The 13,623-nt window shown below is 43.8% G+C and overlaps 1 protein-coding gene across 10 annotated transcripts in view; it reads left to right on the top strand.

Moving 5' to 3' along the window:
* The first annotated feature begins 496 nt into the window (after positions 1-496).
* chd9 (chromodomain helicase DNA binding protein 9) overlaps positions 497-13,623 on the top strand; it is an 88,796-nt gene continuing 75,669 nt past the window's right edge. For 6 of the 10 annotated variants that reach the window (XM_039795318.1, XM_039795320.1, XM_039795325.1 and 3 more), the window contains exons 1-2: positions 497-630; positions 6,140-7,757. In XM_039795318.1, the coding sequence (XP_039651252.1) occupies positions 6,243-7,757 (1,515 nt within the window). In that variant the 5' untranslated portion in view covers positions 497-630; positions 6,140-6,242. Of the gene's footprint in view, positions 631-970; positions 1,412-6,139; positions 7,758-12,737; positions 12,842-13,623 lie in introns of those variants that run through there. The other 4 variants (XM_039795319.1, XM_039795330.1, XM_039795328.1 and 1 more) reach the window with 4 other exon arrangements.

Here is a 13,623-nt window from a genome sequence, read left to right on the forward strand (position 1 = left end):
TTTTTCTATTATACTTGTGTGCCCTTGAAGATTAAACATGTCACGAATTGCATAAAATCAACATGAACACACTATTGAGGACGAAAGATAATTATACCGTATTCCAAATTGGAACAACTTAATTTAGGGCAGATATGTTGCCCAGTCAGCCACCAGAGGTCGATATGTACCCACAGTGGAGAGCAGGTCTTCCACCCATGTCATGTTTGCATTAAGGAGAGACTCCGGTGCATGTGCGAATGTAAAACCTCTCCGGATTGGCTCTGGCTTGTACGCGGCCATCTTATGCACTCTTGTCAATATTGACTTTAAACATGAAACCATGATTTAATCAGCCGTTTTCCGGAACTGGTTGGCGTCGGCAGCCTACCAAAAGCACTCCCACTGAGGGAACCGGTTTTTCATTTTACGCTGAAAGGCAAAATTGTTGCAAAATGTCGCTGGTCCAATCCGAGAGGAGGTCACTAATATGCAAATACAGTGTTATCACAGTCACGTCAGCAGCAGCGGTAGAGCCGCTGTGCCGTGGTCGCCAGCAGGAGTACAACTAACAAACAACACAGTCACAACTTCGCCGATAACACTCGCTCTACATTGACGTCTTGAGTTGCATTTTGGTGTTCGTTTCAGGTAAGAAATGGTTTTTTTTTGAGAGATGTTTCGGACTCGCGCGGTTCTGTTTCATTCAGGCAAAGAGCTGTCAAATTGCTGACAGTCGGTTAGTGAGGCTCGCCTCAGCTGTCTGATGACACACACAGCACTGCTGAGTGTGTATCTTCCCGGTAGAAATAAGACCGTTGACTTGCCAAACTTGTCCGCATTAGTTTCCCACAAGTTTGCATATAAAATAACATATGTCATCGTACTTTCTTACAGTTTGTCGAGAAAATGCGCGTGGCTCCAAAGTAGTCCTCCGTGGTTCTTGGTTATGGTGGTCCTGAACTGACAGCGACCAGCCTCGGTCAGCACCGCACTTAGCCTATAACGTTAGACCCGGTAACTGTTAGCACTAGCAGTGCCAACATGTCGGCAGTTTTGTTCTAAATAAAAAAAATACACTAAAGTCGGTCGAGTATAACAAACAAGTGTTGTATTATCATGGATACCACTGTCGAACTCTCCATCCATCTCTCCGGCCTCCTCCCCCCTCCTCTTTCTCACTGTGGTCACGACACCCTTTTACCCTGTCGTATCCAAAGTGGAGGTTTGGCTAGGAGCACGTGTGACCAAATCTACAGCCCGCGGCTACCAAAATTGAAAATGTCCCACGTGCATTAATTTTGCTTCAACTTGGCGAGCAGTTGTCATATTTTTAAGTAGCGCAACACATTGCCGCCTCGCTGGTTTATCAAACACCGCTCGGAGCTGAAGCCATTGCTGGGCTGAAGAGGATGCTGCTGAGACTTAAGAGGTAAACCCGGTGTCTGTTTAATGAAAGCAAGACTCCATATCAAACTTATTTAAGCTTTAAAAAACGGTACGAACGTGTTGCATAGTACCATTGTACCAATTAAAACATTTACATAGTCTGCTACTAAATGAATGCGCCTCCAGTCGCAACAACACTTAGCTACTTTGTTCCCAAAGTGGCTAATTTGACGCATTTCAATCTTAGGGTAATATTGCCGCAATTTTTTTTGTGTGGTTTTAGCTACAACAAATCAGGTGTTTGTTTGATGTTGTTTGACTGTGGTGCGTAGAAGTATCTACTTCCATGATTTAATGGCGACCTCGGGACAGTTCTTGTTGATATTAGGTACGAGTTGCACGTGCCTGGATTGTGCTATAACGTCATTATTATTAAGGAAACAGCTGGAAGGCGACTAGGGGACTGGTCTGTGGCTTAGGGCAAGATTGGGTGTGTTTTAAAGGTTAGCAGTGGCTTGGTTATCAAGCTCAGGAATATGCTGCATTAATTCATGGTACATGGGAAAGATGATAAACGTGTCTTTGTTTTTAATTTCTTATTAGCCTATACAGTTTTGCCTCCAGTTAGCTGGTGTAAATCCACCTTGAACGGAATTCTTACTTCGCCTCATCTTTCAATTTGTGTCTGACTTACTGAAAGACACCAACAAGAGGATATCTGTTGGAAATCATTTCAAATGACACACATGAGTTTAAGTTTCATCACGTGTTTGTTGTGTGTTCATTAAATGAAAGGACATAAGCACACTTCATACATTGTCTGGTGTTTGGCACAAACTCAGTGTCATCCCAAATGATTAGTGCACATCTAAAATGAGTATCCGTATCATCAGAAACCCCAAGTAGGCTACGTAGAAAACACTTCTTTACTAGGGTTACAGATGGTGTAATTATTCCTTGAGTATGACTGGGAAAGGTTTCTTATTGTACTTAAATTGCTGAGATGTGGCCGCACATTGTCCTCTCTTAATTCTTCAGTAGCCTATTTCAGTGTGTCTCCTGTTTTGCTTGTTGGGGGAGTGTAAGACAAGTCATCAGTATGTTGCCTATGAAGATGGGCATCCAAAGAAGCTTAAAAAACAACATTCCAATTAGGAATGTTCCATACAATTAACAACATGCCAGGACCATCACATGATTCCCCAATAAAAAGCATAGTAAACAAAGCACTGGAGTGACCATGAGGTTGGAGGCAAAGCCCAAATTGACAGGAATGGCTTCATGCCTGTGTGAACAGATTTTTTTATTGGGATCTGTTGACAGTGGTTGGTGGGGAGAGTGATAATATATGTGCCTGGTGGCATGACAGTGAGCCATAGAAGAAACTGTATGCAGTGGTATTGCTCGAGCATTATCCAACCTCTGTTTATTTATGATTAGACTTTGGTTTAGGCTGCTTTTTTGTAATTAGTAATTTAAATTACGTTCCCACATTTTGAACCGACTGCTGGAAATAAAACGTAGTGCTGCAAATTATTGTCAGCTGTGACATTACACACACACACACACACCAAGTCAAAATCACCTTGTAACAACATAGCCTAAATGTTGAAAAGTTGCCAGTTAAAATAATAATAATATAGTGTAACACAGACAGGCATGTTGCTTATGTTTGTAAAATATGAGACTGTGGTTTTTAAAGATGCTCGCAGACTATACATTTATTTCACATATATTTCAAATGACAGACAGCCTCAACTACTGCACGTGTGATTTGTAATCATAATAGGCCAAACATGGACATCATGCCTTTTTTTAAGCGCAAAAAAAAAAAAGGGGGGAGATCTTTAAATAAAAAAAAAAACACCCCCCAACACACAATTTTTTTTTGGTTTTTTTTTTTTTTTTTTTACTTTTTTTTTTTTTTTTAAGAACAAAGGGCCACCACCCCCTCCCCCAGAAGCTTTTTTTCCCTTGGTCTAACATTGGTTGAGTTAGCGCTATCAGCTGAATAGCTTAGTGTAGACGCTAATGGATCCAAAGGTGTATCTCGTAAATTACCCCACTAATAATTCCCGGAATGGTACCAAACTTCTACAGTAGTACAAATAGGACACATTGGAAGGTTGGAAGTACACCAGGAGTTTATATAAATAACACTTGCCTGATGGCCTCTACTCTCTGCTGCTACTGCTCCTACTCTGTGATTCTCCTCCATTAGTTGTAGCTCCTCGTCCATGTATTCAGGCTCGAATAAGTATGGGCGACCTTCGAAATTGAGCCACTCATCGTCGCGTTTGATGCTAAACTCAAACTCTGCCATTTTGTTTATCTTCTGCTGTTTTCTCTCCTTCTTCACTACATTACCGGTAGTCTCTTCCGGCAATAGATGTCGTGCTCTGTGTGGGATCTCGCGCGATTACCCGGTGTTGCTGAAAATGCATTTTTGGTATATCCAAAGTTTTTAATTATTTTCTTTCCAAAGTGTTTACAACTTAGTGTTAACTAATAATCGTTGCAAACTGGTACTACCAACAAAATATTAGTGCATTCCTGGAACTGGGCGTCGTTAGACGACATCCTTATGTATCGCTTTCTGACAGGACTTTTACGGGCTTTTCCCAAATCACGGAAGTGACATCGACACAGCGGTAGCAGCAGAGAGTAGAAGCCATCAGGCAAGTGTTATTTATATAAACTCCTGGTGTACTTACAAACTTTGCAATGCCTCATTTTGAGTACATAACCTATTTGTACTACTGTAGAAGTTTGGTACCATTCCGGGCATTATTAGTGGGGTAATTTACGAGATACACCTTTTGATCTATTAGTGCCTGCACTAAGCCATTCGGCTGATAGCGCTAACTCGACCAATGTTAGGGTGGGGGGGGTGTTTGGCTCGAGGTCATGGTGCAAAGGGCCCTAGGGTGAAAATACTCTGAACCATCCCTTTAAGGTTGTTTGTTGCCTTGGGATGTGTATTAGTATTTAAGGAAGTTTAGCCACCTATGATTTTAGCCAAGTAATAGGCATGATGTCCATGTTTGGCCTATTATGATTACAAAACACACGTGCAGTAGTTGAGGCTGTCTGTCATTTGAAATATATGTTAGCCAATGAAACAAAACGTACCTCTACAAGTTAGACTAAGACACTAGAGAAATGGCTGTGCTTGTTTGTGCTTTTGTGTGCCTGCCTGTGTGCATAGCAAGTCAGCATATAATGACTGACCTGAGTAAGCTTCTGTCATCTTCCGCTGGTCTGTGGTTGCAGAACACACACACACACACATGCAAACACACTCACACACCCAAAGAACCTCATCTGCCTCTGTCCCTAGCTGTTGAAATTCTATCAGCTGTCTGCACCTCCCACACATTCTGCAGTAGCAGGGCAGGCCGCTTCATTGGTTTTGGGGGTGGCGGGTTGAGGTGCGTTTGTATCTCTGTGTGTGTGTGTGTGTGTGTGTGTGTGTGTGTGTGTGTGTGTGTGTGTGTGTGTGTGTGTGTGTGTGTGTGTGTGTGTGTGTGAGAGTGTGTGAAAGGGGAGGGGGTGAAGGAAGAGGCACCTGCTTATGGCTGCCGGTTGGTTTGCACCAGCTGCTTTGCTACACACATGAAAGGAAGTGCTGATGGGTAATTAACTGTACCAAATTTCTCCCAGACCCTTCTGACCTAGCCATAACCTGCCTTTTGAAAGTTTTAACTAGATGGGTTTTGACATTCATGCAATTCTACTCGCCTACAAGCATGTATCACTGATGATGAAATGGATAATAAAAGTAGATATCGTGGGGGGATATTGCAAAAATTGTCATCTCAGCCTGAAAATGATTTAATTTGTGTTTGTGTGGTGGGGTTTCTGCTAGATTATTTTAATGAGTAGCTTGTTTGTATGTAAACTGATCTGATCTTCATCTAGACCATACATTACTTAAAAAAACACTAGGGATGTCACAATACCAAAAATCTAGTATTCGGTACCAATACCAACAAAAGTACACAATGCTTAATACTAAATTTGGTGTGTGTGTGTGTGTGTGTGTGTGTGTGTGTGTGTGTGTGTGTGTGTGTGTGTGTGTGTGTGTGTGTGTGTGTGTGTGTGTGTGTGTGTGTGTGTGTGTGTGTGTGTGTGTGTGTGAACAAAAAAATAATAATACTTAAACATTAATTCCTTTTATTTAAAATTGGGGGGGAGGGGGGGCTGCGTCATGTCACTCTTTTCTGTTTTCTTTTAGTTTCAACTTTATGTTATGGTGTGGAGTGGAGGGGGCAAGGAGAGCGTGATTTACAAAAACAAAAACGTCAGTCTTCTGGACCCCACAGCCTGTTGCTTTTGAAGTCTGGCATCACCACACAGCCAGCGTACGGTATCGTCTTTCATGAGTTCACCCGGAACTCCCAGACAGCAAGCATGTTTAGTTACGTCTGTTTCTCTCTGCCGTTGTTGTTTTTTACAAAGAACCGGGCTGGTTAAAGTTTACTGATGTAATAGAGGTCCGTTAAAATAAACACAACGGCAGATAGAAACAGTAGTGTTCTGTTCTGTTCTGATAGTGTTCTTTTTTTAACGTTAGGCGTATATACTGCCCCTGTCAGGTCCGGAAGGATTGCATCCCCTGGTACCTACGTACTGTGGAAAAATGAGTACCGGCACGTTTTCAGAATTTTGGTACCAAAGTATTGGTTCTCGTGACATCCCTAAAACACACCATCTTCATCTTCTCATATTAATGTTGTATTATTTTTTTTTCCCCTCTGTTTTTGGAAAGGGACACAATATAATGGCCATGCTGTAGCTCACAGTGAGGTTCATTGGGACCAGCTTGGATCCAGTGGAGTTCGAAAGGTTCCAGTTACCCTCCGGGTTCTGCCATGGACTTCTTTAATGACCCCAACCTCTTTGTTGGAGGTTTGGAAGGGCTGGACGAGGATTGCTTCCCCTCAGCACCATCACTCGTGGATGAGCTTAACCTCACTGCTGACTTTGAGCCCCTCCAAGTGGAACCTCTAGACCCAGGGAAGCACCAAGACATGATCCCACCAGTTACTACCCAACAAGCCATACCTGCTTACAGTCAGCAGATAGGTCACTACATTGGCATTAAGGCACATAATCCTATGGGGCAGACATTTTCTGGTCCTGGGGGCACAGGTGGTGGAGGTGGTGACTTGATTGCAGACCAACATGGCCAGTACCATAATGCTGCCATGAGCCAAGTACCTCAATCCAATGGGCTGTTCTGTAACAGCAGCAGTCCAATGTGGGGCAACCAAGACCAGAATGGGAATATGTACCATCCATTATCTCAACAGCAACAACAGCTTTGTCAGCAGCAACTGCACAACCAGCAACTTCATGTCCGACAACAACAAACACAGCAGCAACAGCACCACCCGTGTCATCAACAACAGGAGCAGCAGCACAGAATGCAGCAGCAGCTGCAACAACAGCAAAGTCATCAGCAACAGCTGATAAACCAGCACCAACAAATTAATACACAGACTATGTCCCTGCAGCAACAGCAACGTCACAATTTCTCCTTTCAACAGGGAGGTCAATCTCAGCGCCAACAGCATGTTCACCATACTCAACAGCAGGTTCAGCACCAACTAACTGTAGAAGGACCAAGGTTCCATTCAAGGGCAATGCCAAGTAAGTCTTATTTGGATAGTCAAAGTGCTTCTCTGAGTGGGACTTGCCTGCAACCACAGCAGCAGCAGGGTAGCTACCAGTTGACGAGGGGACGACTGGAAGACCCTAACCTGCCCTTCCCCATGCATTCTTCATCTATGGTTCACTCCCTGTCCACATGCTCAGTCAGTTCTGCCACTGCTTACCAAGCTGCTCAGTACCCTGCCTACCCCGGAGAGCCAGAAATACCCACTCTCAGTCAGCAGTCGTTGTCTATGCCCACCGCCACCACGGCACCCCTCACTTCTACAGTGCCTGAGCTCTCAGGGACAGTCTGTCAGTTTCCATCCACAGCAATTATGAGGACCCCAGTTAGCCAGGCGGAGGAATGTCCTTTCCGGGCCCTTCGGTGCTCTGGAGAAACCCAGGGAAACTGCAAGTCTTCTGAGATGTTTGGCGCGTCTATGAACTGCTACCCCAGCATGTCCAGCCAGCTGCCCTCTGAGCAGCCTCAGAGCTGCAGGGCCATCAACACTAATGGATACCAAGCATTGGGAGACACTCTCCTGCCATCAGAGGCTCAGGATGGAGACTTGGAGGGCCTGGAACCTCCTGACCTCCTTCCGGACCTCCTGCCCCAGCTGGAGGCTGCCCTCAGCCAACATGATGAATCCAACTGTTCCTGGGTCGATTCCAGCCAGGAGAGGGGACATGAGCACAGGAAACCTCCACCTGTTGACTACAAGGAAGAAAAGGTAATACAATGTTAAACCTATTCATTTTTTGGTTCTTAAAAAATACAAAGCATTCATTCATCTGTTTTTAAGCACATAAATGGCAGTATATTTTAGCCACATTGTAGCAGAGCAAGCCTCTGAATGTAATATTTTTGTCCTAGTCTAATTTATATCTGTACAGTCTTTGCACCCTGTCCTTTACCCCAATTTCTGCTCAGTATAGATATGATGATAATGAGGCGAATTTGACAAGGGTAAAGGTTAATGAGTTTAAATTAATTAGATGTTACATTTGCACATAGATCTGCTTCACTAATGGAGAAAATGTCGTTGCTGACATTAAGATCATTTGGGTTCGTCCTAGTGTGGCATGGCACAGAAACTAGCCACTCATGTAATGTTTAACTAGCTATCCCAGGTATAACATGTGCCTGTAGGAAACCTGCAATCAGTGGTGGAACCTACAGTACGGCCATCTGAAAGCCTTCTGAAAATGATAATGGTCTGTCCAGCCTGGCCTGTCTATCTCCCCCGACAGCAGGTCAGGCCTGATTAGGCTAAGAGTGGCAGGAGTGTCTTCAGGACTTAGCTGTAAGCATACTTAGGGCTATATCAAGATGTGGGTCAGGGCAAGCTAGAGGCACTTGCACACAGCCTCGCTGGAGTGTGGGGGAGGTTGCACACTGTTGTGGTAGCTGCCACAGTTTCTGTGTGACTGTTTGTGTGTGTATGCATGTGCACATGTTAGAGAGCGCACGGGAAGAAAAGAGCGTGGTGGAGGAGAGTGGTTAGCACTTGAGGGAGGGGGAGGGGGTTTGGGAGATGGAGAGGGCAGTAGCTCATGGAAAAAGGAGAGCTTAGGAAAGAAAGGACAGGAAAGAGACAGGGAGGAAGAGCACGAGAGGGAGAAGAGCAGTAGAGGGGGAGGTTGGGAGAATGCATTAGCTGGCTGTAACAGGCTTCAGGCGGATCCTGGACCTCAGTTGGCTAGTAACTTAGCAGCAACCACACACCCTCCTGGCCCACGAGTGACACATGACCAGCAGCAAAAGCAACAGACGTTTCATCATGGTTTGCACACTTAAAAAAGGACACACATTTTCAACATGTATTCCTTTCATATTTTTTCTTAGATTTCAGCAATGTTATTACAAAAACAACATATGTTGTAACAATTTAAAATATTTTGGTGAGTGCAGCAGAAACTGATTATCTCAAACTAGAAACCTGTACACGTGGAAAATTTACACTTTTTCATTACCCCCCTCCGTATGTTGAGTGCTGCCTCGGCTATCCCTAACAGGCAGCAAGTGACAATACTGGTGGCCTGTATGGATGAGCTCTGGTTAGGCAGACCTTTTGCTCTTCTGCAAAGGTCTGTGATTAAAATGGGGCCATGAACCACAGCTATACGAATGAGCATCTCCCCGTCTGTGTCAACATCCAGCCCTGTGTTGATGCTTACAGGCTGACTGTGCTATTCATGTGCACTGATGTGTGAAGAGCCTGCTGATAGTGTGTTTGCTGAACAGGCAAGGCATCAGGGGCTCGCTAACCACTCTTCACTCCCCTGCAGTGAATGCGGCTAATTAGGATTTCTGATTGTAATGGTCAGCTGCAGCTGTGATGAGTAGCTAGGGTTCAAGATTGAATAGTTCTCCCAAGTTGCAACATTCAAAAGTTAAATTGAGTAAAAATAATCTTGTAGGCCCTGTTGCAATGGATTTATATTCAAATGAACAGATGTGTGTAGAACTCTAGCCTATCCCATGAATAATTTCAGCAACATTTATGGACTGCATGGGTCTTTCTCTGAGGAGGTAGCACTCTAGTGAGACCCATCTGAGCTGGATGGTAGGGCTGAACGATTCATTACATTTTCAGTTAAATTGCGATATGTTAAAATTAGACTTTCTAATCCCAGAGGCTGCGATTACACCCTGGTCACGTGACACGCAAGAGTAAAACGAAAAAAAGGAAGTTTCTGCAAACTGTCACGTATTGTGCAAAACGTGCCTTGCTAATGTTGCTACCTCACGGGGCACCACCACTAACCTGTGTCACCACTTAGAAAAACACCACAAAGCCATGTACGATAGTTGCATGGCTAAAAAGCCTAACACCAGGGTGTCGACTGTCAAGTAAGCCGAATACCACCCGACAGGGATCACTGACCGCCTAACTCCGTATGAACATACTTCAGTAACAGAATGTGGAAATTACTCAAGCAGTAAGTTATCTCGCAAAGAAAGGATGCACCTCAGTACCGTGACCAAGCCTGGGCTGACGGCTTTGATAAATACACTGGACAAGCGGTACAACATGCCCTCTGCACATATTTTAGCCATAACGAAGCTAACGTTACACCAAAAATGTAAACGGAGAGCCGCAGCGGAGCTGAAAAAAGGAGTATTTTCTGCTGCTACAACTGACGTGGTCAAGCCGTAGGATCACTGCGACTGTCACTGCCATACTCCGTTGTGCACATATTTAAAGACTGTCCAGTAAAGTTCACAGACGGTGTTTAAAAAGTGCTTTTCTGCAATCTGCGCTTTAGTGTGATTTCTTACTGACTTTAATATTAATGTTTACACCAGGCTTATTTGTCAGTGCTTTATGTTGTCATGGTAATTATTACATGTCATTGTATTACAAGGCTGGACGTTCAGCAAATCAGTCACTGTGATTAAAGTAGTTCATGCATCACCTAATTTAATCAATATAATAACAGTAAAGAGTTTGATTAATCCATCTAATGTTGTGTTAGTCATGCAATAAATTTTTTTTGTCTTTGTTAAATAATACAGCAGATAATGAGCTTAAAAAAAATCACATTTTATTTTTTTCGCAATATTGGTGGAAAAAATCACAATTAGATTATTTTCCAAAATCGTTCAGCCCTACTGGATGCCACTTTGTAATGTTTACGTGTACTCATGTGAGTCAGCAGTCAGTCTTTATGCTGTGTTTAGTCAGGAATTTCAGACTGACGTCTGAGAAATCAAGTTTAGCAAGTTTAGTTATTGAAGATCATTTTTAAATGAACTTCAATAACCTGGTTACACTGAAATCAGTGCAGCTGGTCTACAGTTACATTTCTTTATTACCTCCTTCCATAATAAAAATTAGATTGGCATATTTTAAATGTGTTGGGTGATTTGATGCTGCAGATAAATATATATGTAAACATATTAAAAACAGACTAGAACTGGAAAAATTAACACTCGTGCGTGTACATGCATAGCAGTAAACGGGGTATGGTCTTACCCCGGGTAAGTGAATAACTGGGTTATGCCAGTTCTCCCCGTATACATGAGCAGGGAAGTATAGAAAGAATGTCGGGAGTAACTCTAAAGGCCATTTTATAGTTGTGCGTAAAATCGACGGCTTAGCCCCGCAGACCCCTCTGCGTCTACGCCAGACCCTACGCGTAGCCTGACGCGCACCTCGCCTGGCCATGGCGTGGTAGCATTGCATTTCCCCCGACTCATTTCCTGGTTCTCCTTCTCCATAAACAACGTAAAATCAAGGAGAGGGTTAACTTTTCCTGCTACAGATTTCCCACCTTTGTCAGAAAACGCATGGGAGACACTTTGTTTCTCTCACTATGACTCTAGAGTCGGTACTCGCTCCAAAGCTAATCGCTGTCACTCTCACTTCTGCCTCGCTCTATCACCCACTCCCCACACACACACACAAACATGCCGGCTCGACACACACACCAGCGCACAAGTATAAACATCAGGCCACTTATGTAGGCTACGGTGAGAACTCTGCGTCTTTAACTCCGGCACGGTAGGTGGCACTCTGCCAACGTACAACTGGTCAGAATAAGGTTTTGACCTTTTTCAAAATGATAACCTCTTAGACAACTTGGTCTTATACATCCATGTTTGAAAAGCGGGGAGAACATGGACGGCATTTCAGCGCTGTACTAAATGAGTTATCTAGGTATGTTAACCGGGTTGTGAGAACTCTGATTTTAACCAGGGTAAGGTGTTTACATGGCGTTTGAGAAACCAGGGTATTGCCTTAACCCGAAATATAATCAGTTTTTTTGAAATTCATGTAAACACACTGATTTTTCAGTTGTTCTATGTTGCCATTCAGCCTTGCTTTCCCTTTTAGAGCCAGGTGTTTCATATGTTATTTCAGCATTGCTGCATTTTAATCTGTTCTGGTAAATTTGTACCCCTTTTCCCTTGTCATGACACACGTATTCTAAATGATTGGCTCGGCAATTTTTTGCCCTGCTTTTACACTCTGCGGTTTGTAATTTTTGTATCCGACCCGAGGCTTCAAATATAATGGTGCCTCTTCTCAGCCTGCCTGCATTGCTGGTTTAGATTTATTATCTTACTGGGTATTGCTGCTCAACCCTCTATACCCTGCCTTGGCCTCTCAACTGTATCGCGAGTATGCAAATTAGGATATATGTGTGCTCTTGCAAGTAGGGCCGGTGCGTTTTTGTGTAATATGCAAGCTTTGTTGCTTCCTGACCTCTCTGAGGTTTATATAACTTCTAGCCAACCAGCTGGCCAGACTGGGCAGGCAATGCCATAATCAGCTCTGAAACTTGACACCATACATCACCCCAGCCTTCACCCCACCACCCACATGTACCAACACACACACGCACACATTTTGCACATAAACAAACATCCTTGGGAAACCTGCTGCTTCTGTGGCCACATGGTGATAGGCTGTCTCATTCACACACTTTCCCTGATCACCTCCCCCAACATACATACACTATTCTTTCTTTCTTTCTTTCTTTTTTTCTTTCTTTCTTTCTTTCTTTCTTTCTTTCTTTCTTTCTTTCTTTCTTTCTTTCCCACCCACTCCTCCCTCTCTGGCTTGCTCGCTATGTCAAGTGTTCTGACTGGTTGCATCCGGCCTCATCAGCCTGTCTGTTTGGAGGCCTGCCAGATAAGGGCGGGGGATAACTAAGGGTCAGAGGTAAACAGGAAGTCAGGCGGTCCTTGCTGTGGGCGGAAGGGGAGGGCTCAGTGGAGGAGGAGGTGGGGGAGGAGCTGGGTGAGGAGTTTGGATTGCGTGCGTCAGGAGCATGTGGGAAAGCTGCCAGCCCAAACTGTCAGTAGGTCTGAATTTAAAGTGTGCTCTTTTATTCTGCTTTTCTATCCTTCCTTCTCTCTATTGCCTCTTTCTCCTGGGATTAAATGGCTTTGAATATTTTTCTGGGGTGTTTACTCAGTGGTCAAATGTGGAGGTTTTTTGTGTGTATGTGACTGGAATGCAAGGCTTTTTGGTTGTGACGTGAGGCAACTTCCTTGAACTTGTTAACCTTTGACTAGCGGAGAAGGGACAGCTGGGTGGTTAGACTACCACAGTATCTCAGGGTATAAAAGTACTTACTCTCTTGAGGAAGACTGCATGAAACTCACTTGTGAATTAGCCTCAGTGTAGTGTGCAACACAGGAAATTACAAAAGGCATGAAGGGGTAATGACCCCTTTGCCCTTGTGTTTACAACTGACACAGTGGTTGTCGTCTTGTGGTAAGAGGGAGGGATTGTCTGAGGAAATCTTGGAATAAAACCTCTTAATACGAAGGAAAGCTTGAATAAAGCTAGCAAGAGTAAAGCTAGTTGAAGTTACTGTACCTGCAATAGGTTTGTCCTACTGCTCCTCTTGATATGTGGTTTCTTTACCACAGTTTGACTTTGACAGAAGTTGGCTTACTGGTTACTGATTTGTAATTTTAGCAAACTTGTGTGTGTCAGTAGGAAGTCCTTTGCTAGTTGCCATGGGCGCCTTTGTTGCAGGTCCAGTCTTTGTCTGTTGAAATGTTATGCTTGTGTTTTACAATACTCTTTCTTTTGACGGGGCAATTGACTGACTAATTCACTGTCTACTTTAGAAGAA

This window comes from Perca fluviatilis, chromosome 3, assembly GCF_010015445.1.
Source record: "Perca fluviatilis chromosome 3, GENO_Pfluv_1.0, whole genome shotgun sequence".
Classification (NCBI taxonomy): Eukaryota; Metazoa; Chordata; class Actinopteri; order Perciformes; family Percidae; genus Perca; species Perca fluviatilis.